Source organism: Ctenopharyngodon idella, chromosome 13, assembly GCF_019924925.1.
Source record: "Ctenopharyngodon idella isolate HZGC_01 chromosome 13, HZGC01, whole genome shotgun sequence".
NCBI classification, from domain to species: domain Eukaryota; kingdom Metazoa; phylum Chordata; class Actinopteri; order Cypriniformes; family Xenocyprididae; genus Ctenopharyngodon; species Ctenopharyngodon idella.
The window spans coordinates 23,278,556-23,299,260 of record NC_067232.1 but is presented as its reverse complement, the minus strand read 5'-3'; the positions used below and the strand labels follow the sequence as shown (position 1 = coordinate 23,299,260).

At 38.3% G+C, this 20,705-nt stretch overlaps 2 protein-coding genes across 5 annotated transcripts; both read left to right on the top strand.

Moving 5' to 3' along the window:
* The first annotated feature begins 3,797 nt into the window (after positions 1-3,797).
* mavs (mitochondrial antiviral signaling protein) lies at positions 3,798-14,028 on the top strand. 2 transcript variants are annotated; one of them, XM_051916384.1, is made up of 7 exons: positions 3,798-4,241; positions 7,105-7,173; positions 7,911-7,972; positions 8,075-8,204; positions 8,303-8,483; positions 8,573-9,276; positions 11,471-14,028. In XM_051916384.1, exons 4-7 carry the CDS (start codon positions 8,082-8,084, stop codon positions 12,251-12,253), a joined length of 1,791 nt encoding a protein of 596 aa, XP_051772344.1. In that variant the 5' UTR covers positions 3,798-4,241; positions 7,105-7,173; positions 7,911-7,972; positions 8,075-8,081; the 3' UTR covers positions 12,254-14,028. The 2 variants fall into 2 exon arrangements, with proteins under 2 accessions (XP_051772344.1, XP_051772343.1); XM_051916383.1 differs by lacking the exon at positions 7,105-7,173 and having other exon boundaries at positions 3,800-4,241.
* A 190-nt stretch (positions 14,029-14,218) lies between these two features.
* Positions 14,219-19,861, top strand: pank2 (pantothenate kinase 2). 3 transcript variants are annotated; one of them, XM_051916390.1, is made up of 7 exons: positions 14,219-14,580; positions 16,368-16,720; positions 16,812-17,065; positions 17,879-18,055; positions 18,167-18,290; positions 18,499-18,624; positions 18,709-19,861. In XM_051916390.1, exons 1-7 carry the CDS (start codon positions 14,352-14,354, stop codon positions 18,757-18,759), a joined length of 1,314 nt encoding a protein of 437 aa, XP_051772350.1. In that variant the 5' UTR covers positions 14,219-14,351; the 3' UTR covers positions 18,760-19,861. The 3 variants fall into 3 exon arrangements, with proteins under 3 accessions (XP_051772350.1, XP_051772351.1, XP_051772352.1); XM_051916391.1 differs by lacking the exon at positions 14,219-14,580 and adding an exon at positions 14,609-16,043; XM_051916392.1 differs by lacking the exon at positions 14,219-14,580 and adding an exon at positions 16,068-16,226.
* The last annotated feature ends 844 nt before the right edge of the window (positions 19,862-20,705 follow it).

Sequence of the window (20,705 nt, the reverse complement as noted above, 5' to 3'; positions counted from 1 at the left end):
CCCGTCATGGCTAACGTTAGGTGTGTTATCTTATCTTAAAAGCTAATAACATTTATTAATTCGCTTATAAAGCCCACATTTAACATTACAGAAAAAAGCTCAGTGATCCATCAGATCCTGTAGGTTGGTTAGTACAGTTTACTGCTGAACAACTCATTTTGTCTGTGTTAACACAGAAATCGAAAATGAATAGTTAGTTATATATCTTCAATCTCCCCTCGAAGCTCCGACAGTTCTCAGAGAAGCTGTCAATCACAACCGTCAATCATAATGACATGATTTTTTTTTTCTATAGCATCAATTTGCTAGCTAAAATCAAACTTATCACAAAAACGAACAATTGAACATATATCAGCGTGATAACTACTACCTTAAATGACCAAAACCATCTTTCGGAAAATTTTATTGGAAGTGTAATTTATTTTTTTATTTTGACTCAAGTTCCGTTCGTTTGCATGGAGAGTGCGTGGTTTATGACCTGTACTGCATCCAGCCACCAGGGGGCGATCAAAGAGCCCGCAGCTTTACTTTTCAGGACATATGAGGCACACCCGGTTTCTACAGAATAAAACCAGGAAAAAAAAAGGGTAACACGGGTATGACGTCTTTGATAGGTGACGCATGGAAACGGTCCGTATCCTGGTTAAAATAGCTTATTTCTCTGGATTTAAACATTCTTGGAAACATCTGGGATAATGTAAGTATACAAGTCAACACAATATATAACACTGTTCTAGTGGTTTTTGGATATTGTAATCCAAAAATCTTACATATTGTGCCTTTAATATGTTGGCACTAACATTTCAGAACATTCAGCATGATTTACTGAAAAATGTTTCATAGAAATATTACATATTTACATGCATAAATAGCCTGAATTCCATGTCCAGGCTGGTTTATGGTGGTAAGAGCTGGTATTGTGCTGGTTTAGCTGGTGGACCAGCATAGTCAAAACTGAGCTGGTGTAACTGGTCCACAAGAACTCCTGCTTCCCAAACCAGAAACCAGCATCCATACCATGCAAACATAACTTATGCCGGTGAGCAATACTGGATTTTTTTTTTTTTCTTTTGGACACTATATATTTAATATTGTAGGGCCTATATGCCTTTATTTGTATGTGGTTTCAAAAGATTAGAGAATGAAAGGAAAGACTGTGGCTCACAAAAACCACGTGAGCAAGCTATATTGTCGGTCAAGAGCTCAGAGTGGATGCTGTGTTAGTGTAGGCTCTATTAGTGCTGAATGGATGATTACCTTTAGGTGCTTTTAAAAGATGACAGTTCTTTCAACTAAAAGCCTCCTTGGCTAATACAAAATACATTCTGACATTTACTCTTCCAGGGGTGAACATACAGTGACATGCAATATATAGGCCAGCAATGAATGATCTCCACAAATGTGAAAAACACAAGAAAATGTATATGTATACATTTACTTAGGAGCTCTTCAGTTAGATGTGACATTAACCAAGCTGAACTTATTTTTAATCTATAACCTATAGCAGCTTGGCAGATTTTTGTTGGTGTGTGCCAAGTCTCTATGTCTAATATATATACATATATTTCTTGAGAACATGCTACTACTTTTTAAAATCTTTTATATAAATAATGTCTTTGTCAACAGTATTTACAACAGTTTAATTTAGCCTACACGTCAGTTCACTCAAATATTAAGTATTTACTTTAGAGAGTATAAAAAGGAACCGTTATATATAAAGCGAAGTAAGTATTTGCATTGATTGTTTGAGTTAAACATAAGGCCAGTGATTTGTTACACAACAGTATTCTGCCTTCAGTGGCCCATACACACACAAACACAAATACTTGAACATAGACGCATACTCATCGAGGGGTTGGCCTTAGCCTCAGGAGATATTCTCATATTATTCATGCATTTTCTATAATATAATAGCCATTACCAGTGAAGAGAGTTAAAGAACCAGTCAGCGTGGGAATTCAGATGGATAGAGACAAGACAGTGAAAAAAACTGGGAGTAGTACAGCTCCACTCTACAAGGCCATCTACTGGCCTTCTGGAGAAATATACATGGAGGTGACTTGGCCAGTAAGCAAACACCAAACACCTGAACACCTTATAGCATAATAGAGGCTTTTGCACAGACAAGACAGTTTCTTACAGATATATTATTATTATGCTGCTGCTGCCATGTCTTTCTGCTTTAGTTTTTCAATTAAACATGACAAAATTAAGTTATATCTTAAGAATTCTGACAGTCTTTTTTCTTTATTGTTTATTTTGCAACATAGAAGTAAAGCTATATTTTCTGTGAATGTGTGAGACTTCCAGTTCATTAATAACTAGAAGAATAACAAAGTGCTGTAAACGTTAAAGCAATTTGCGCTACAAATCAGTGTGTTTGTATTTAAGACAATACATTAAAATAATATGATAAGAAGTACAAGTTTGTAATATCAAGCAGCATAACGAGTTGGTTTTTGTATAGTGAAAAATAACTGGAAGTGATTGACAATGGAAGCCTTACACATTCAAATCTTGTGTTAACCCTCTGGTGTTTGTCGGTCACTTCTGAACAACAAAAAAAGTTGTAACTTTTTTTAAAATTGTAACTTCATCGGAATGGTATGAAATTTGGTGACTTGTGGCACTTACTATGTGAACAAAAAGAAATCATGGACATGATTTATAAAGGCTAAATCATCGTAAAAAAAAAAAAAAAAAAAGGAAATAGGAAATTAATGGGAAATACAAAAATACAGAGAATCTTTGGGGTGTACAATCCACAAATAAAGAATGATAAAGCATTCCTATTCATTTCGGTTACATTTTTATTATGTTGTGCAACAAAATGCTTTCTCTGTGTTCAGGTTTGACTGTAATAATAATGCCATTGCCTGACACTATAAATTAACATTTTAAATATTATAAATTATGACAAGTAGTCAAGTATCAATAAATTGATAATGTCTAAATACATATCCAAATTCCAAACATATTAAAAGTAATTATGTCTGAAAACACTGATCTCAGCAAGACCAAATAAACAGGAATACCCTGTAAATATTTATACAGCTATATATAGTGGCTACACAATGGTATTAAAGATTATATTCTTTATTTCTTTCCACCAGATGGCACCAATCTGCCTCCATTCGTTGGATTTTAAATAGCTTTGCTCTATTATTGTCTTAAATACTGCATAATTTGAAAAAAGTGGTCTATTTGTATTATTTTATATAGAAATAAATGGTGCATAGTTTAGAGGTGAATATTCTTTAGTATCACAAAATACAACATGTTAAAGAAAAAATAGTATTGAACCAAAATATAGTAGCCTAAATATTTATTTCACTGCAAAAAAAAAAAAAAAAAAAAAAAAAAAAGTTGTGTTCGGTCTTTTGACCGCGAGGAATATAAGTGAGGTGCACCAGATGGTTAAAAATTTCAATTTAAAAATAAGGTGAACACCAGTGCTACTCAACTTTACAAGCTCATGGGCTTAAAACAGTATCAAATAATAAAATAAAACATAAATAAATAAATATATATTTGGGAGAAGCCCCTTTTTCTGTCAACTGTGCAGTGCAAGCATAAACGCGCATGTCTGAGGACTCGCGTCTGCGCAGTGAGTGTACACACACTGTTCAACCCACGCGCAGCCTATTAAAATATTTGTACACATTTCATATGTATTTTTGATGATGACAACTATCAAAACCGGGCCACACCCGGGCCACATAAACAGCGGCTCGAGGGACATACCAATAACTGGAAGTATAGCACGTTCACTATGAAGCATATCTCTCATGTCCTTCCCCTCCCTCAAGAGAGTTTATCAGTTTATCAAGTGGCGTCTTTATCAGGTTTTACAGCTACCATACCTTTAACAGCTGTATAATTAAAATATGTAACCATGTATTTCAAAGTCTACCTGACCAGGCATAATTTTAGTCTACTTTCGACCACACAGTTTGTCCTCTCCGATCGCTACACCTGCCACCATAATGATAAATAATAATGTTATGGTTTTTAAAGTTTTCCCATTCCAATATTGGAGCACGGAAATACAGGAAATATGAGAATTTAGTGGCGTACTATTGTAACAAGTTGAAACACAGTTCGGAGATCCAATGAAAAAGACAAACAGCGTGTGATGACAGGGGAGGGTTGTGCTTTAAATGCCTGACGGAAGACGTGTATAACGAAAGTGGCTCAATCTTCGAAAGACTTCATAGACTGACCTTCCTCTAGTCTAAAGGGTAAGTTCAAATACAGCTGACATTTATGGTATGTTAGTTGTTTTGTGCGTTAATTATACTGTATTTGTGTTTCGTGTGTAGCCTAACGTAAATGTATTGTTGCATAAAGCTCGCGCAGCAGTTATGCTAAGGGTGACGATTTCACTTACAAACAGGCTATTGTGTCTTGTAAATACCCATCACATGAACTCAAAATGTAATAATTTAACTCGTTTATATGCGCGTTTTTGTATATTTATGTATCTTGCGACGTTTTTTTTTTTTTCTAGTAAAATCGACTTTAAAAGCATGTTTTCTTCTGTGAACTCTTCATAATCACTTTTGCTTGGGATTCAAAGGTTGTTCTTTGTCGCTATATACGTCAGGCACAATGTGTAGCATACTTTAAAGTGTGGTATATACTGTGGTATGCTTTAAAGTGTGGTATACTGTATATCAAGACATGTAGGTGCTTCCTGGTCACCACAAAGTACTTGACAAGGTTTCTTCAAGATTTTACAGGGAAACGGCACGGTCGTTTAGAGGACATTCCACATGAGAGTAGGTTTGCCAGTTTCCTTGAAGAGAAGCCAATTATGCAGTCTGTCATTGTGACCTCAACCTCGTGCTTTAAACCCTATAATAATTTATTAGAAACTGTGAATAGTCTTGAATCTGGTTGGCTGCACATTAGCTCAGAGGAAGGACAGCACCTGAATACAGTCTGTCAAGTTTAGTGTTAACAGTAGATGGACCTTCATGTGCCTGTTATCATACTAGATGACAGATAATAACACATGGCTCTGTTCCAGTTAAACTATATTTCATTTTTGACCTTTGAGGAACATGAACTGTGGATTAACCTGCCATTGTCTTGGTTTAGAAGAGCAGTACTGTCATTGAACCTGACAACAGATTATAATTTCTGAGCTGTTTAAGTGCAAACAGACCAAAGTCTCTGATGACCTGTTCCCACTACACCAGGGGTGGGGAACGTTGATCCTGGAGGGCCATTGTCCTGCAGAGTTTAGCGCCAACCCTGAAAAAAAACACTCACCTGCTTGTAACTTTAGTAATCCTGAATACCTTGATTAGCTTCAGGTGTGTTTAATTAGGGTTGGAGCTGACAATGGCCCTCCAGGATCAACGTTCCCCACCTCTGCACTACACAGTTATTCTGTCGATTGAACCCGTTTGCTTGAATCCTCCTTTTGGCTACAAGTTTGGTTACATATGACTGAATACTTTTTGAATAGTATTCATGTAGCATCTGTGTTCTCAGTTGTTGACTTTAATTCTATTATACTTTTTTATACTGTATATTATATACACTGTAATAAAGTAGTATTACACTGTATACTTTTTTAGCTGTCACTTTACTCCATTGGCTTTTGGCATCCCAGTTTTGTACATGATTTCCTTCCTTCTAGGAGCAGCATATATGACCCTGGACCACAAAACCAGTCATAAGGGTTAATTTTTTGAAATTGAGATTTATACATCATCTGAAAGCTGAATAAATAAGCTTTCCATTAATGTATGGTTTGTTGATAGGGCAACATTTGGCCGAGATACAACTATTTGTATCTAATCTGAGGGTGCAAAAAAAAAATCAAAATATTGAGAAAATCGCCTTTAAAGTTATCCAAATGAAGTCCTTAGCAATGCATTTCCACTCAAAAAATATTTTTTTGATATATTTACGGTAGGAGATTTACAAAATATGATCTTTACTTAATAATGATTTTCGGCATAAAAGAAAAATCGATAATTTTGACCTATACAATGTATTGTTGGCTATTGCTACAAATATACCCGTGCAACTTATGACTGGTTTTGTGGTCCAGGGTCACATATATTGTAACTCAACATTTTAAGGGAATGAGGAGCAACAGTTACAGAACAGCAGTAGTTTTATGCTTTGATGTTTGGAGATCATTAATTTTTCCACTAGCAGGGTAATGTCCAAGTCACATCACGTTTTGTACTTACTGCCATACAGAAATACTAAAGTATTCATCCATGTCAAGGTCACTTTGGTGGTGTGTAGTTCTAGACAATATACCTACTGTTGACCATTTTAAGTGCAAATTATTTAAATGTTTAAGACAAATTTGTCTTAAACATTTAAATAATTTGCACTTAAAATGATTTACAGATATACTGTACATGTACTCAGAAGCTTAGCACACATACTGATTAACTGGCATATTAAATGTGTCTGCAGGAGGTAGAGATCTGATTTGTCTCAGACATTGCTTGCAAAATCCTATAGGATTTATGTGAAACATTGCAATTAATACAGTGCTACAACTTCTCAACTTCAACAGCTTCTCTTTGGTCACGTACACACTGCAGCTAAATTTGGTTGTTAGTTACCTTTTAGTGCGTAATCCTGTTCTGTACACACACTGTGCAGTAATTTACGGGAGTGACAACTGCATTGTACAAAAATGCTATGCAGTGTGTACGGGACCTTTGTGTTCCTGATGTGAAGTCTTAACTTGTTTGGCTTCATACTGTCAAACAGCTTGAGGCTGTCTACTGGATGCGACAAAGCGAACGTTGCAAATCCTTTGTGTCAGAATTTGCGTGAGCGCAAACGGGGATATATCAGTTTACTGTCAGGGATTTGTCATGTCTTGCCGCATCCAGTGTAGACAGCATCACTGATTATAATTAGTTCTATGTCGCTCTCATCTGGTGTAGACATGTTGTTTTGGTAGTTGTGAGTTTGAAGTGGATTCATTGTCTGCTTTACGTTTACCTTGCACTGGCAGTCCTTTCCTTGTCCATGCTTAGTGCAGAACCATGCATCATTCATTTATATATTTACACGACTCCCTGCAATACTCAATTCTGATTCTTCAATTGCGCCATCTAGCGTCTGTTATTCCACGACAGCAACAACTGATAACAGATCGCTCAAGTGGGTACTGTGAGACATCTTGAGGTAATATAATACGTCAAATTAATAGTTTGTGTTATATTATTTACTTATGTGACAAGTAGCTGGATAATTTCACAGTGGTGTCTTGTATCACCCTGAGGAGGTTTATTTTGCATAACAATCTGCTGACTGTACACTATCCCTTAGCCTTGCAGCGCCCCCCTTTTTAGAACTCTGTGCCCCCCAGTTTGGGAACCACTGCATTACTGACATATAGTCAGACTAAAAATGGGACAGAGCTCTGATAAATAATGATTAATGATTATGCAAAATCTGCTTTACATTCGTCATATCTGCTCTACATTTCACAGACATTTATGAAGGCATTTGGGGACATCCCCTGTACTAATGAGTAAATGTTGCAAGATGATGCAAAATCTGCTTTACATTCGTCACATCCGCTCTACATTTCACTTTACCAACATTTATTTCTGGTTTAAGATTGCAGTGATGTCAAATGCATTTTCATTTTTCTGTTATGTCTGAAACTCTTTTCTAATGAAGACCAAATAGAAACTTCAGGATTTCCCTATAATTCTCTAAGTTTTCACTTTCACTTTTAGTTGCTTTCCTCATCCAGAAGTGCAATCCAGGATGTATTATGCAATCATATTTCAAGCATTGTCAGCAGACTGTACTCTGCCTAGTTTAAGCCAATTCACAGTTTTCATTAAACTCATTTCATTAAAGCTTTTAAGGGTTTCACAACAAAGATTTACAATTTGTAATTCTTTTCCCAGGGCTGATCTGAAGTCCAGATTCAGGGACACAAAGAAGAGTTGAATTTTACGGTTTAAAGCAGGTACTAATATTTATTTGAAAGTATGTTTTTATTTAGTGTAATTAATAACAGTACTGTAAATCACTAAATAAAACTCTTTTTCTATCACTCTCTCTTTCGAAGGGTAAAAATGTCGTTGACACGTGAACAATTTTATAACAAAGCGATCAGGTCAAATTTGGCTCGCTTTTCGTCAACGGTCAAAGTGAGAGATATATTACCTCACCTGCCATGCCTCACAATCACTGATAGGGTAAGCTGGATCACATTAAACACAAATAACATCACAACTATAACCAGATATGCAGTTAAATTGTTTTTGTTTACTAATTAAAATTTTTAATTTTGCAGGAAGAGGTCGAAGCCAAGAGAGAAACTTCTGGAAACTTCACTGCTATGCAGACACTTCTGGACAATCTACGCAGACGAGAGAACTGGCCTGATGAGTTCATCACTGCACTAAGGAACTGTGAACATAGGGAACTGGCTGATGAGATGAGCGATGCTTATGACAGGATCAGGGGAATCAAAAGTAAGAGCTTTCTTGCTTGTGTTCACAGCTAATTATGAAAAGGAGGGACATTATTTATGAATGCCTTTTTTCTTATGTTTTATCTATAGATAATGCAGCTCCTGCTGCTCCTGTGCCCAGACCTGCACCTACTCCAGCTCCTTCTTTTTCTTCAGCTGGTGCCACAGCAAGCGTAACCACAGCAACAGTTCATACTGTCCCAGTGACCACTTCTCCTTTGCTGAATCCACCCGCAAGGGACGTCCCAGCACATTCAACTCCCCCTTCCAACAATGCAGCCCCTGAACCATCTCCTGCTCCTGTTCCCAAAGTTCCAGAGACACAGCAAGTGCAGAACCTTCCTACTCCAGTTCCAGCACCTTCTCTTGAACCAGTATCCCAAGCTGAAATTGCACCTGTGGTTGTTGCTCCTTCCCAAGCACCTCCCTCTGCTGTAATCTCAGTCTCCAAAGTCCCAACCCACACTGGGCCAGCTGAGAACAAAACACCTATTTTAGATACTCCAGATGGCTTGGCTTTAACAGACCAAAGCACCACCTCCTCATTATCTGGTGAAACTGTCCTCTCCACCTCAAGTGCTCAAGCATCCTCCTCAAGCACCTCTCCAATTCAAATTACAAAGCCTTGCACCACCTCCCAAAGTTCTCAGATGTCAGAGAATATCCAGGTGCCAATCACAGTCAAGGACACTGACACCTCTGAGAAGCTCCCTGTCCAAGACACTAATCCCCCACTGAGAGAGGAAAGGACAATTCAGGAGCCTGAAGAGATCTCTGACCCAACTGCAAATGAGGTAATGCTCAAACCAAAGCACTTCACTTTTGTTCTTAGGCAAAGCTAGTTTGTTTTCAATTCAGTTCAATTCATGTTTATTTGTATCCGGTTGTTAAGTCGTGACGTAAGGAACGCCGTTTCTGGGTCCAAGCCATGACTCGTTTCACTTGAGAATGCCATCTCGACGGCTGTTTATGAGTGCTATTTATTCATTTTAAACATTTAACATTTTAAAAAGTTAAACATTTAAAATACTTACAGTCTACACAACAGTCTCCGTGCTCACAGCATCACAGATATTAATATTTTAACGATTTATAAACGATGTATCACTGTCTGGCCATCTGGAATTTTGGTATGGAGATAAAGGTTGTGATTATAAGTTTTTGGTAGTATTACACCACATCGTGTGTGTATATTAGCACCGTTTGTTGTTTTCTTGTGGTATGAGATAGAGCGTTTGGACCCGGAAGCGCTGCCGTGTGACGTCAAGACTTAACCGTATAACGCTTTTCACAATAAATATTGTTTCAAAGCAGCTTTACAGAAAATGTATGTTTCTACTAGGGCTGCCCCCTAATATTAAACATTAGTCGACTAGAAGAGGCTTAGTCGACTAAAAATTTTATTAGTCTGTTAAGCCCTGGGTATACTTAGTTTTTTTACGTGCTAGTGTACGCGCACAGTCGAACGCACAGCCTTGGAAAGTATACTTCATTTGACTCGTACAGGCATTCGACGCATGTGAAGTTTTGAGCAATCTCTCACCACGACGAGTTACAACCCATGAAAACATCTTTCATGCTAGAGTAGTACAAATGAGGGTACTTTCTAACCTCTTCGCACAATCTCTCGACTGTGTAGGCAACCATTGTCACTGTAGCTTGCATGCGTTCTGGTCTGTTCTGTTTATGCATTTTGTCTTTGATTACCTTGTGAATCGACGCCTCCAGGGCACGGTTGACACCTTGTGGATAAACTAATTACTGCAAAAAAATTAAATGCACACGGTTACAAAAATCCGGCGGTGCGCATACAGTATGCGTGTACTCTTCTGATGACGAAATTCGTGTCACGCGCACTATACGCTGACCCTCGCGTACACATAATAAGGGAACTATACTTTATTCGCAGAAAAAGAAACACTTGTGGCGAAGTCACGCAGTCTGCGAGGGACAGATACTTGTGATTAATTACAGTATGTCGGGCAAGAAATCCAAACTTTCGCCTGTCATCCATCAACCTCAAAAATGACTTATTTAAAACTTGCTGCTCGCTCTAATGTTAACCTAGATAAATGTGTGCTATTATTGTAGCACATACCAAGTGTTTTTGTGGAGTGTGAAAACCAAAGTTTTAACGTGCTTACTGCGTGACATGGAGGCGCCGATGCAATCACTTGCATTTTTTCTGATAACAGCAGAAACAACTTAAAATACTCCATTTTTGGTCATACAGATAAGAGTAATGCATAATTCAAAACTGGCCTACTTTTATTTGTGTAACCCCACAGTAACAAGAAAACATTGTGCCTTTTTAAAATAAAGAAAACAAACAGGATGTACTTTCTGCCTTCTCGGTACTTGCCTCACAGACATGATATAAAGCTAGAAATGTCAAGCAATTGTCAACCAATTCAAGTGGAAAACAAATATTCTCAGATTATGTAATCTGTATGAAACGTGCATATAGGCACATCCACTATTGCGGAGATGACGAGTCCGCATCGTCAACCTAATTTCTGCAGCCAAAAAGACAGAAAACGTTATTAAAATGTTTTTTTTTTTTTTTTTGTGGCAAGCTTCATGCATGCGTTTGAGCACTGATTAGGCTGTTATATACAGGCAATTAAAGGCTTGTTATTATGATTTATATAGCTAATTAATGTACACGTGCGATTAGTCGACTAAGCGCTTAAATGAACAACTATTAGTCCACTAGAAAAATCTTTAGTTGAGGGCAGCCCTAGTTTCTACATTACAATTTATTTTAGAGTAATCTGTTATCAGATGTGACTGTGTCCAAGTAATGTCCATATGTCCAGAAATGCAGTTCTAAGATAATACAAATCATGCAGTTAGCAAAACACCATGTGTTCATTTAGGCAGAAACAATTAGCTCATAAAAGCAATATACAGAAATTTTCTCTTTTTCCAGTTTTTCAACAATTAATCTGTTGTAATCTGTGACTTGATCTTCTGTTTTCTCTGCAGCTTGTTCAGAGGAACAACACTGTTGTATTACCAGCTTTTAATGGCCAGACAAATTCGACTAGTACAGGTCAGGCAACATCATCTGCACCTACTGAGGTGGTTGCGCACCCTCCCTCTTCCATCGAGCAGGAATACTTCAGCAAACCTGGCATCCTTCAGTATTCAGAACCCCAGCAGAACAGAGCAGAGGCTCTTCCTGTCTTGCCAGAAGAGCCTTGCTCAGTGGTTTCTGATGATTTGGAGATCAGCAGAGCAACAGAGTCTTCCACAGAACCTGGACGGTCTACTAGTCTTGCAGAGCAGACCTCCACTGCCATTGCTTCCCCTGATTCTGCCTCTTGGTCTTTAAATGACGCTCCACACATTGCTGCTCCCTCGACTCCTAACCAGCCTGAGGAAGACCACTACGAATCTTTCTGTCCGAGTCAGACAATGGTTAATGTAATCCGGTTTGCTGAGGAGCCACCTGCTGAAAATTTGAATGGTCAGCCACCAAGCATGCTGCAACGTAGCAGAGTCATCTCTGAGAACCATATTGGCACAGAAAATGTAGTTCCTCTCAGTGATCCATCTGGGAATGATTCAGAGGCATCAGACCGTAAGAAGTCAGCCTCCACCAACTACCGAGAGGAAGAATCTAATGCTAGGCCAGCAACTATTCTACAGCCAGAGCTGAGAGAAGAGGGCTATCAAGAGTTATTCAGGATAAACAACTACCAACTTGTTGCTGCTGCTGGGATTGCTCTGTCTGCTGTTTTCTTGGCTTGGAAGCTCAAGCATTAACTGAAAAGGTCTTAAAAGGATACTTCACCCCCAAAATGAAAATGTGGTCATTATGTACTCATGAAACCCATATAATTTTTATTTTTTGATTAAGTGAATGTCCACGCTGCTCTTTTCCATAGAACAACATTGGATAGTAACTGCTGCTGTCAAGTTTAGAAAAGGACAAAACATAGCATAAAAGTACTTCCTACGATCTGCGCACTATATACCAAGTCTTTTAAAGCCACGCAATAGCTTGCGGTGAGGAACAAACTGAAATTTTAGTTAATCACTGAAAATTTTGCCTTCTATCCTACATAACCTCTTTCACCAAACTCTTTTGTGGTTTCATTCTTATGTATTTATTTTCATGTGTGTATATTTAGGCCTATACATAATCCTTGTTTGCCATGTGCCTTGTATGACAGGGCCGATAATGAATTTAACTGCTGTTGCACCTGTTAAATCAGATTCACTGCTAATAAATGGAGTGTCCAGTAACTTCTAAGTAATTTGGAAAACCTAGCTTGACAGGTATTACATTGTACAACAATTGGTTGTGTTGTCAATTGTAAAACATTTCAAGAATATATCCTGTGTGTGACAGACCATGAATATAAGGAGCTTTTGCATAACCTCTATTGGACATTTATAGAAAGCACTTGCTTGAGCATTAAACAATTGCTCCAGCCCTTTCCGTTAGCCCCCTCACAGAAGACTGCAGCAGTGTTTGTCCCCAAACTCATCTTGTTTCTCATGAACCCTCATTCACAGACACCTTAGTGAACTCTTTGTCCATCACTGTCCCGTATTATGAGGGTAGTTTGACCTCTGTGAGACTGTCCAACAGGCACTTTCTATTTCATTGGAATACATTCAAATCATAAAAACGTGCAAACAAGATGCATTCGACCATTGACAAAAATCAAATGTTTTCCAGCAGGGCTGGAAATGGCAGGAAGGGGGACCAGAAAGTCCAGGGAGTGAATTCCAGTTCAACATGTAGAGAATTTCCATCTTTTATCCATGTAATAGCCTCCAAATGCCATTCAAATTACAAACATAAATGTAATTGGATTTTCTGCATCTATGGTTTGAAAATATACAATATGTCCCCAACTTGGGTCCCCCCAGTAAATCTCACCCATTTCCACCACGGTCTGTAAGAGGTACTTATTGTGGAGTAACTGCTAAGATGGATAAAGCTAAATGCAAACATAGCCAAGTGCCTAATCCAAGTGTGGAGGGGGGGAAATCTGTTTATATTGCAGCCCTGATATATATAAGGGTTGGGTCTGCAGAAGTGTCTATGTCTATTTTGAAGTGTAGTTGAATAAGATAAATTTCATTTTTGCCAGATGCATTTATCTTAAATTGTATTCAATGTATATATTTTTCAGTTTACTCTCTCCATCATTCAGACTCATGTTCTTTGGGCTGCTTTGTATTCGCTACCTGTTGAAATGGAGAATGTTATAAGATTCATGCTATTAGCATCAAATGACCTGTGTAAGAGTAATTGCAAGTAAACATTGTGAATAACTCTGACTGAACCGAGTACACTTTAAATTTAATATTTTAATCAGCAATTGCACTTGTGTCTACACTTTTTGATAAGAAGTTTAGACATGTATGATTGAACATGATTTGAATTGTATGTGGTAATCGTTACTACTCATCTTTTTAAGTATTTTATCTGTGCCTTTATTTTTTAGATACTGTATTTCAGAGGAATACCATGCGCAGTCTTAGTGATTTCCAGTAATGTTTCTGAAATAAAATGTACTACCTTGTGTCTTTCTGGTCAGTCATAGCATAAAAGACTGTAAGGGTTGTGACTGAAGTGTTTATGTGAAGCGCGCCATCTGCTGGTGATGAAGACAACGTGCTCGCCATTGAGGACAGAGAACTTGATTGGCTCTTTGCGATTTCAGTTGACTGGAGAAGCGCATTCATTGGTGACTCGAGTAACTGTGCTTGTGTTGTAAACGCAGCGACGTAAACATTTTCTATATAGATCTAAATAACAATAAGAAATACTGACAATGCATTTATACATGTTAACGGTGATTTTTCTGCTTGACAATCGATGTAGAGATTTTTGTTGAACGACATAATGGAGCTGAACGGCTTTTACTGTGACGGCGAGGGATGTGCGGAGGAACAAGAGGAAGAATCGACAGCGCTCAGGCTGCCTCGATCAAAGACGGAGACGTCATGTAGCATAATTGCTACACCGGGAGCAGACAGTGCTGCGGCCGGTGGCAGTGCACTCAGAGAGCAGCGAGTGTCAAAATCGACGCCGGCAATGATGAGGCTCGATTCGCTGAAAAAGAACAGGCCGCGTAGGTGAACCATCTTGTTATAGCGATAGGTAACGGGGTTAACGGAGCTCATGCTCACATCATAATGATAAAATGTCGAATATAAATAAATAAATAACCTGTAGTGACATATTTTATAGCCATATTTGTTAATTTTGTACGCTCACAATTAACATCGATGAACACTTGCTAGAAAAAAAAATTGTAAATTGGAGATTCCTGTTAATCTGAAAAAATATATGCACTAGTCCTGGAATTAAATATTGTTTAAATGTTAGATAAGGTGTAATTGGATTTAGAAATAAACGTAACACGATTCAGGATATTTGCATAAGAAATTAATACAGTCTAATTTCCAATTGATATATTTAATAAGGAAATGGTTAACTAGATTTTATTTTTTTTAGGAATTTTATATTTTCACAATAAGTGGCAACCCAGCACTAAAGTAAAATTGTACAGAAGTATAAATATACACAGTATTCTCACTCACCGGCCACTTTATTAGGTACACATTGCTAGTACTGGTTTGGACCTCCTTTTGCCTTCAGAACTGCCTTGACTTGATAGCATCACACAGTTGCTGCAAATTTGTCGACTGTACATCCATGATGCGAATCTCCTGTTCCACCAGATCCCAAAGGTGCTCTATTGGACTGAGAGATAATGACTGTAGAGGCCATTTGAGTATAGTGAACTCATTGTCATGTTCAAGAAACCAGTTTGAGATGATTTGAGCTTTGTGACATGGCGTGTTATTCTGCTGTGCTGTGGTCATAAATGGATTGACATGGTTAGCAACAGTACTCAGGTAGGCTGTAGTGTTTAAACGATGCTCAGTTGGTACTAAGGGGCCCAAAGTGTGTCAGGAAAATCTCCCCCACACCCTTACACCACCAGCAGCAGCCTGAACTGTTGATGCAAGACATGATGGATTCATGCTTTCACGTTGTGTACACCAGATTCTGACCCTACCATCTGAATGTTGCAGCGGAAATTGAGACTCAGGCAACGTTTTTCCAATCTTCAATCTAATTTTGGTGAGCCCATGCAAATTGTAGCCTCAGTTTCCTGTTCTTAGCTGACAGGAGTGGCACCAGGTGTGGTCTTCTGCTGCTGGAGCCCATTTGCTTCAAGGTTTGACGTGTTGTGCGTTCAGAGATGCTCTTCTGCAGACCTTGGTTGTAACAAGTGGTTATTTGAGTTACTGTTGCCTTTTTATCAGCTCGAACCGATCTGGCCATTCCCTTCTGACCTCTGGCTTCACCAAGGCATTTTCACCCATAGAACTGCCACTCACTGGATATTTTCTCTTTTTCCTGACCATTTTCTGTGTAAACCCATGAAAATCCCAGTAGATCATCAGACTAGCCTGTCTGGCGCCAGCAACCATGCCACTTTCAAAGTCCCTTAAGTCACCATGTGATTGGCTGATTAGATATTTGCGTCAACAAGCAGTTGAACAGGTGTACCTAATAAAGCCGGTGAGTGTGTGTATCTGTCATCTCAGACATTTAAATATTCTTGATTATAATTACAATAATTTTGATAACATATTAAACCAATATTTAATTCCATGCAGTAAAAATATTTTAAATTAGTCAGTTTTACTTATTAGTCAGTGTTGACATCATCAAGTGCAACTATCCAACCCTGCCCAAGTGATTGTGCGAAGAACATTTATGAAAAATTTAAGTTAATCATTAACTGCATTTCAGTTTATTTAAAAATAAGCTTTTATTTTTGTTTACTTGCAGAAAATGTGTTTAGAATATGCACAAGGTGACTTACCTGTCATTTGTTCCCAGCTTTCCCATGGTTTGGCATGGACATTGGTGGCACATTGGTGAAGCTGGTCTACTTCGAGCCCAAAGACATTACAGCAGAGGAAGAACAGGAGGAGGTAGAGAGTCTGAAAAGCATCCGTCACTACCTCACCTCACACACCGCCTACGGCAAAACAGGTATTCGAGATGTCCACCTGGAGCTGACTGACCTCACCCTTTGGGGCCGCAAGGGCAGTCTGCACTTCATTCGCTTTCCCACGCACGAGCTGCCTGCCTTCCTGCAGATGGGCCGAGACAAGCACTTCTCCAGTCTGCACACGACCCTCTGTGCCACTGGAGGTGGTGCATTTAAATATGAGGCTAACTTCCGTACGGTATGTTCAAGCTTACTTTGTTGCACTTATATATCTTTTCTATGCAATCTGTTTAACTAAATGGCTCACTGTGCTGTCTCTCTTCTCTTAGATGGCCAATCTGCAGCTGTTGAAGCTGGATGAGCTGGAATGTCTGATAAAGGGGGTTCTGTACATTGACTCGGTGGTCTCAAGTGGTTTATCCGAATGTTACTATTTTGAGCACCCAACAGACCCTGAGCGTTGCGAGCAGAGGGCATACAACCTGGAGAACCCCTATCCTTTGTTGCTTGTCAACATTGGCTCAGGTGTCAGCATACTGGCTGTATACTCCAAAGACAACTACAAGCGTGTCACTGGAACCAGGTTGGTCATGGCTTTATAATATTGCATCCATTTCTTAATAACTGTTAAAGGGTTAGTTCATCCAAAAATGAAATTTCTGTCATTAATTACTCACCCTCATGTCGTTCCACACCCGCAAGATCTTTGCTCATCTTCGGAACACAAATTAAGATATTTTTGATGAAAGGTTTCTGATCTCCCTATACACAGCAATGTCATTCCAAATTTCAAGGCCCTGAAAGGTCGTAAAGGCATGGTTAAAATAGTCCATGTCTCGTTGTTTCATAACATTAAGGTTGAACCACTGTATTCACATGGGTTATTTTAACGATGTCTTTAGGCTACTACCTGTCTGGGCCTTGAAATTTGGAATGACATTATTGTGTATAGGGAGATCAGAAACCTCTCGGATTTCATCAAAAATATCTTAATTTTGTGTTTGTCTACACCAGACGCAATTTTTATCGCGTTGCATCGTGCCGCGCCACAACAGCTAAAAGCTGTCTACACTGAACGCGACAAGCCAACCGTTGCAAAGCACTTGGACTACATCAGAAATAGAACGGGGAATCCGTTTACTGTCGGGAATTTGTCGCGTCACATCCAGTGTAGACATTATCACTGATTATAATAGGTTCTATTGTCTTTTGACGCGTCGCACCGCTTGCGTCCAGTGTAGACACGTTGTTACAGGTTTGGAACGACATGAGGGTGAGTAACTAATGACAGAAATTTAATTTTTGGTGAACTAACCCTTTAAATCTAACAGTTTAACAAAATAAACAGGGATTTTGCTGTAAAGCTATGGTATTTTTTTCTCAATCTCCCTTCCAGTCTTGGTGGTGGTACATTCCTTGGGTTGTGTTGCCTGTTGACTGGATGCTCCACCTTTGAGGAGGCATTGGCAATGGCCACAGAAGGAGAAAGCACACGTGTAGATAAACTAGTCAAGGACATTTACGGTGGTGACTATGAGCGATTTGGCTTGCCAGGATGGGCTGTTGCCTCCAGGTACAGGCATATACACTACAGTTCAAACATTTGGAGGCTTTTTTTATGTTAAAGGGTTATTTTAGACACACATAATCAATATAATGTGTATATATGTTTTTTTTTCTGCAGCTTTGGGAACATGATGTGTAAGGAGAAGAGAGACTCCGTCTCAAAGGAGGATCTGGCTAGAGCAACACTTGTCACCATCACAAACAACATTGGCTCAATCACACGCATGTGTGCGCTTAACGAGGTACACATGTACACCCACACTATAAATCGCTATTATGTTGTCCTTGCCCTTGTCTGTCAGCCTCTTTACGGTGCTGCCTTGTGAAATCTGGATCAAGCAGCATTGTACAGGGCTATGAGAGACCAGGGGCCAATCAACTCCTGGGAAACTCCTCTTAAATTAATTGCATTTCCATGATGAATGCTTATTATGAGTTTCTTCTATTTAGAACATTGAAAGAGTGGTGTTTGTTGGGAACTTCCTGCGAGTGAACACATTATCCATGAAGTTGCTCGCTTATGCTTTGGACTACTGGAGCAAAGGACAACTCAAAGCCCTATTCCTTCGACATGAGGTGTGTGTGAGTCTGTATAATACCTCCAAAGCTCAAACAATATCTAAACACATCACTCATAACCATTTTTTTTTTGTTTTTCAGGGATATTTTGGTGCGGTTGGTGCACTTTTGGAATTACCAAACCCATCCTGATCTACTAATCAATCGTAGTTCATGTCTTTTACCAAAAGATGTATTTATGCAAACAGACCAAAGTTGCCTTCAAATATCAGACATGCCCTCAACTGTAAAACCCAAGCCATGTCATCTACCACATACCAAAAATATTATAGTCACTAAAATAATAACTCTTATACATTCAGGTAAAACAATAAGGATTAACCACATTGCAATACTAGTTTTGGGAATTGCTGCAAACTTCAAAAATATTTAGACCCTTTGAAAGTTTTCAACATCTTATATTATGGCACGTTAAAATCAACAGCTGATATGAGAATAAACCAATAAGATCTGATCTATAGCTTATATCAGCACTTTTTAGTCACAATGAAGTGATTAGATATAATTTATAATACTGAAATGTGTTCGCTATCATCTTATATTGTCTGTACAATAGTTAATGGTTATGGATTGCATCAAGCAGCAGTACAGTGATTGAAATCTATATTGTTTGTGGTTGTAAGTGACAGTAATCATTACCCCGGTATATGGTACATTTCACTATTTTTGAGGCACAATCATCATTTACTCAAAAGCAAGCAGATATCACTCAGGCACCTTTCTTTTTCATTTTGCTCTATTCTTTATATAACTGATGCAATATATAATTGTTGTAGAGGTCTGGTGTATAAAAAGTTATTTTATGCTAAGTGAGAATCAATTTCGGAATGTAGCTCATATTATGTTTGTAGAAAAATGTTGTTTTGTTTGACAGCATTTTGCATTAAACAACTGTTAGAGAGAAAGGGACCAGGCAAAATTTTGACCTTTTATCAGGGAGGGGAACAAAAACTTTTACACTATGGATAATTCTCCTCTTCAAAGCTGAGATTCTGTCTAATCGTTTTTTGTGCTCTGTTACTTTCTCCTCATAGTCTGTTGTATATTAATTGCTTGATTGCTCATGTCTGTACAGGTAATAGGCATTTTGTTCCTACACCAGCAAATATCATGCTTGCGTTTTGTTTAAAACAACACTGTGGTATTGTGTTCTTCAACAAAACGGCCTTTGTAGCTTTTTAATCCAAATGATTGTCAATTTTTTTTGTAATAAAATATGTAAATCACAATATAATTAGGCTTCTTGGTGCTTTTGACATGCAGAAACATTTAAATCTAATCTATTACTGGTAACACTTTGCAGTGAGCAATATTTGTTACCGTATTTATTCGTTAACGTTAGTTGAAAATAACATGAACTGCACATGTTAGCTCAGGTCCATCAAATAATTGTGATTTGTATTTCTGAAACGGCCCTATCCTGGTTCACTTCCTACCTGTCTGACCCTCAGGGTTACATCTTTATCCACAAGGCTAAGTCCACTACTGCCCCTGTTTCTCACGGTGTTCCCCAGGGTTCTGTTCTTGGTCCTTTACTGTTCATCATCTACATGCTCCCATTAGGTACCATTATCCGTCATCATGGCTTCAACTTACATTGCTACGCAAATGACACCTAACTCTATATCCGTTCTCAACACAGTGCTCCTTTTTCCCACCAATTCCATATCGGCTTGTATTAATGATATAAATTTGGATGACCAGTAACCAAACTCAACACTGATAAAACAGATCTACTTCTTGTTGGTTCACCAAAACTTTTATCTCATTTCTGTGTTGACAATGTTAACATTGCTGGAGTCTTGGTTCGACCTTCCACCACTATTGAAAACCTGGGTATAATCTTTGACTCTTCTCTCCGTCCTTCCTCACATTTCTTCACTCACTAAGTCTGCCTTCTTTCACCTCCGTAATATTGGTCGCTTCTTAAAAATGGTAGGTAGGTAGGTATCAATGATGCTGAGACACTGTTTCATGCCTTCATTATTTCTCGACTACTGTAATTCTCTTTTCTATGGTTTTTTATTATTATATTCACAGATACATTTTTTTATTTTAATAATGTATTAGTAAAAGCT

Excerpts from the sequence above, each read along its gene's own strand:
- mavs (XM_051916384.1), top strand. The coding sequence starts at position 8,082 with ATGTCGTTGACACGTGAACAATTTTATAACAAAGCGATCAGGTCAAAT. Across the intron at positions 8,484-8,572 it reads CAGGATCAGGGGAATCAAAA|ATAATGCAGCTCCTGCTGCT; the intron begins GTAAGAGCTTTC and ends TTTTATCTATAG. Across the intron at positions 9,277-11,470 it reads CTGACCCAACTGCAAATGAG|CTTGTTCAGAGGAACAACAC; the intron begins GTAATGCTCAAA and ends TTTTCTCTGCAG.
- pank2 (XM_051916390.1), top strand. The coding sequence starts at position 14,352 with ATGGAGCTGAACGGCTTTTACTGTGACGGCGAGGGATGTGCGGAGGAA. Across the intron at positions 18,291-18,498 it reads GCATGTGTGCGCTTAACGAG|AACATTGAAAGAGTGGTGTT; the intron begins GTACACATGTAC and ends TCTTCTATTTAG. Across the intron at positions 18,625-18,708 it reads CCCTATTCCTTCGACATGAG|GGATATTTTGGTGCGGTTGG; the intron begins GTGTGTGTGAGT and ends TTTGTTTTTCAG.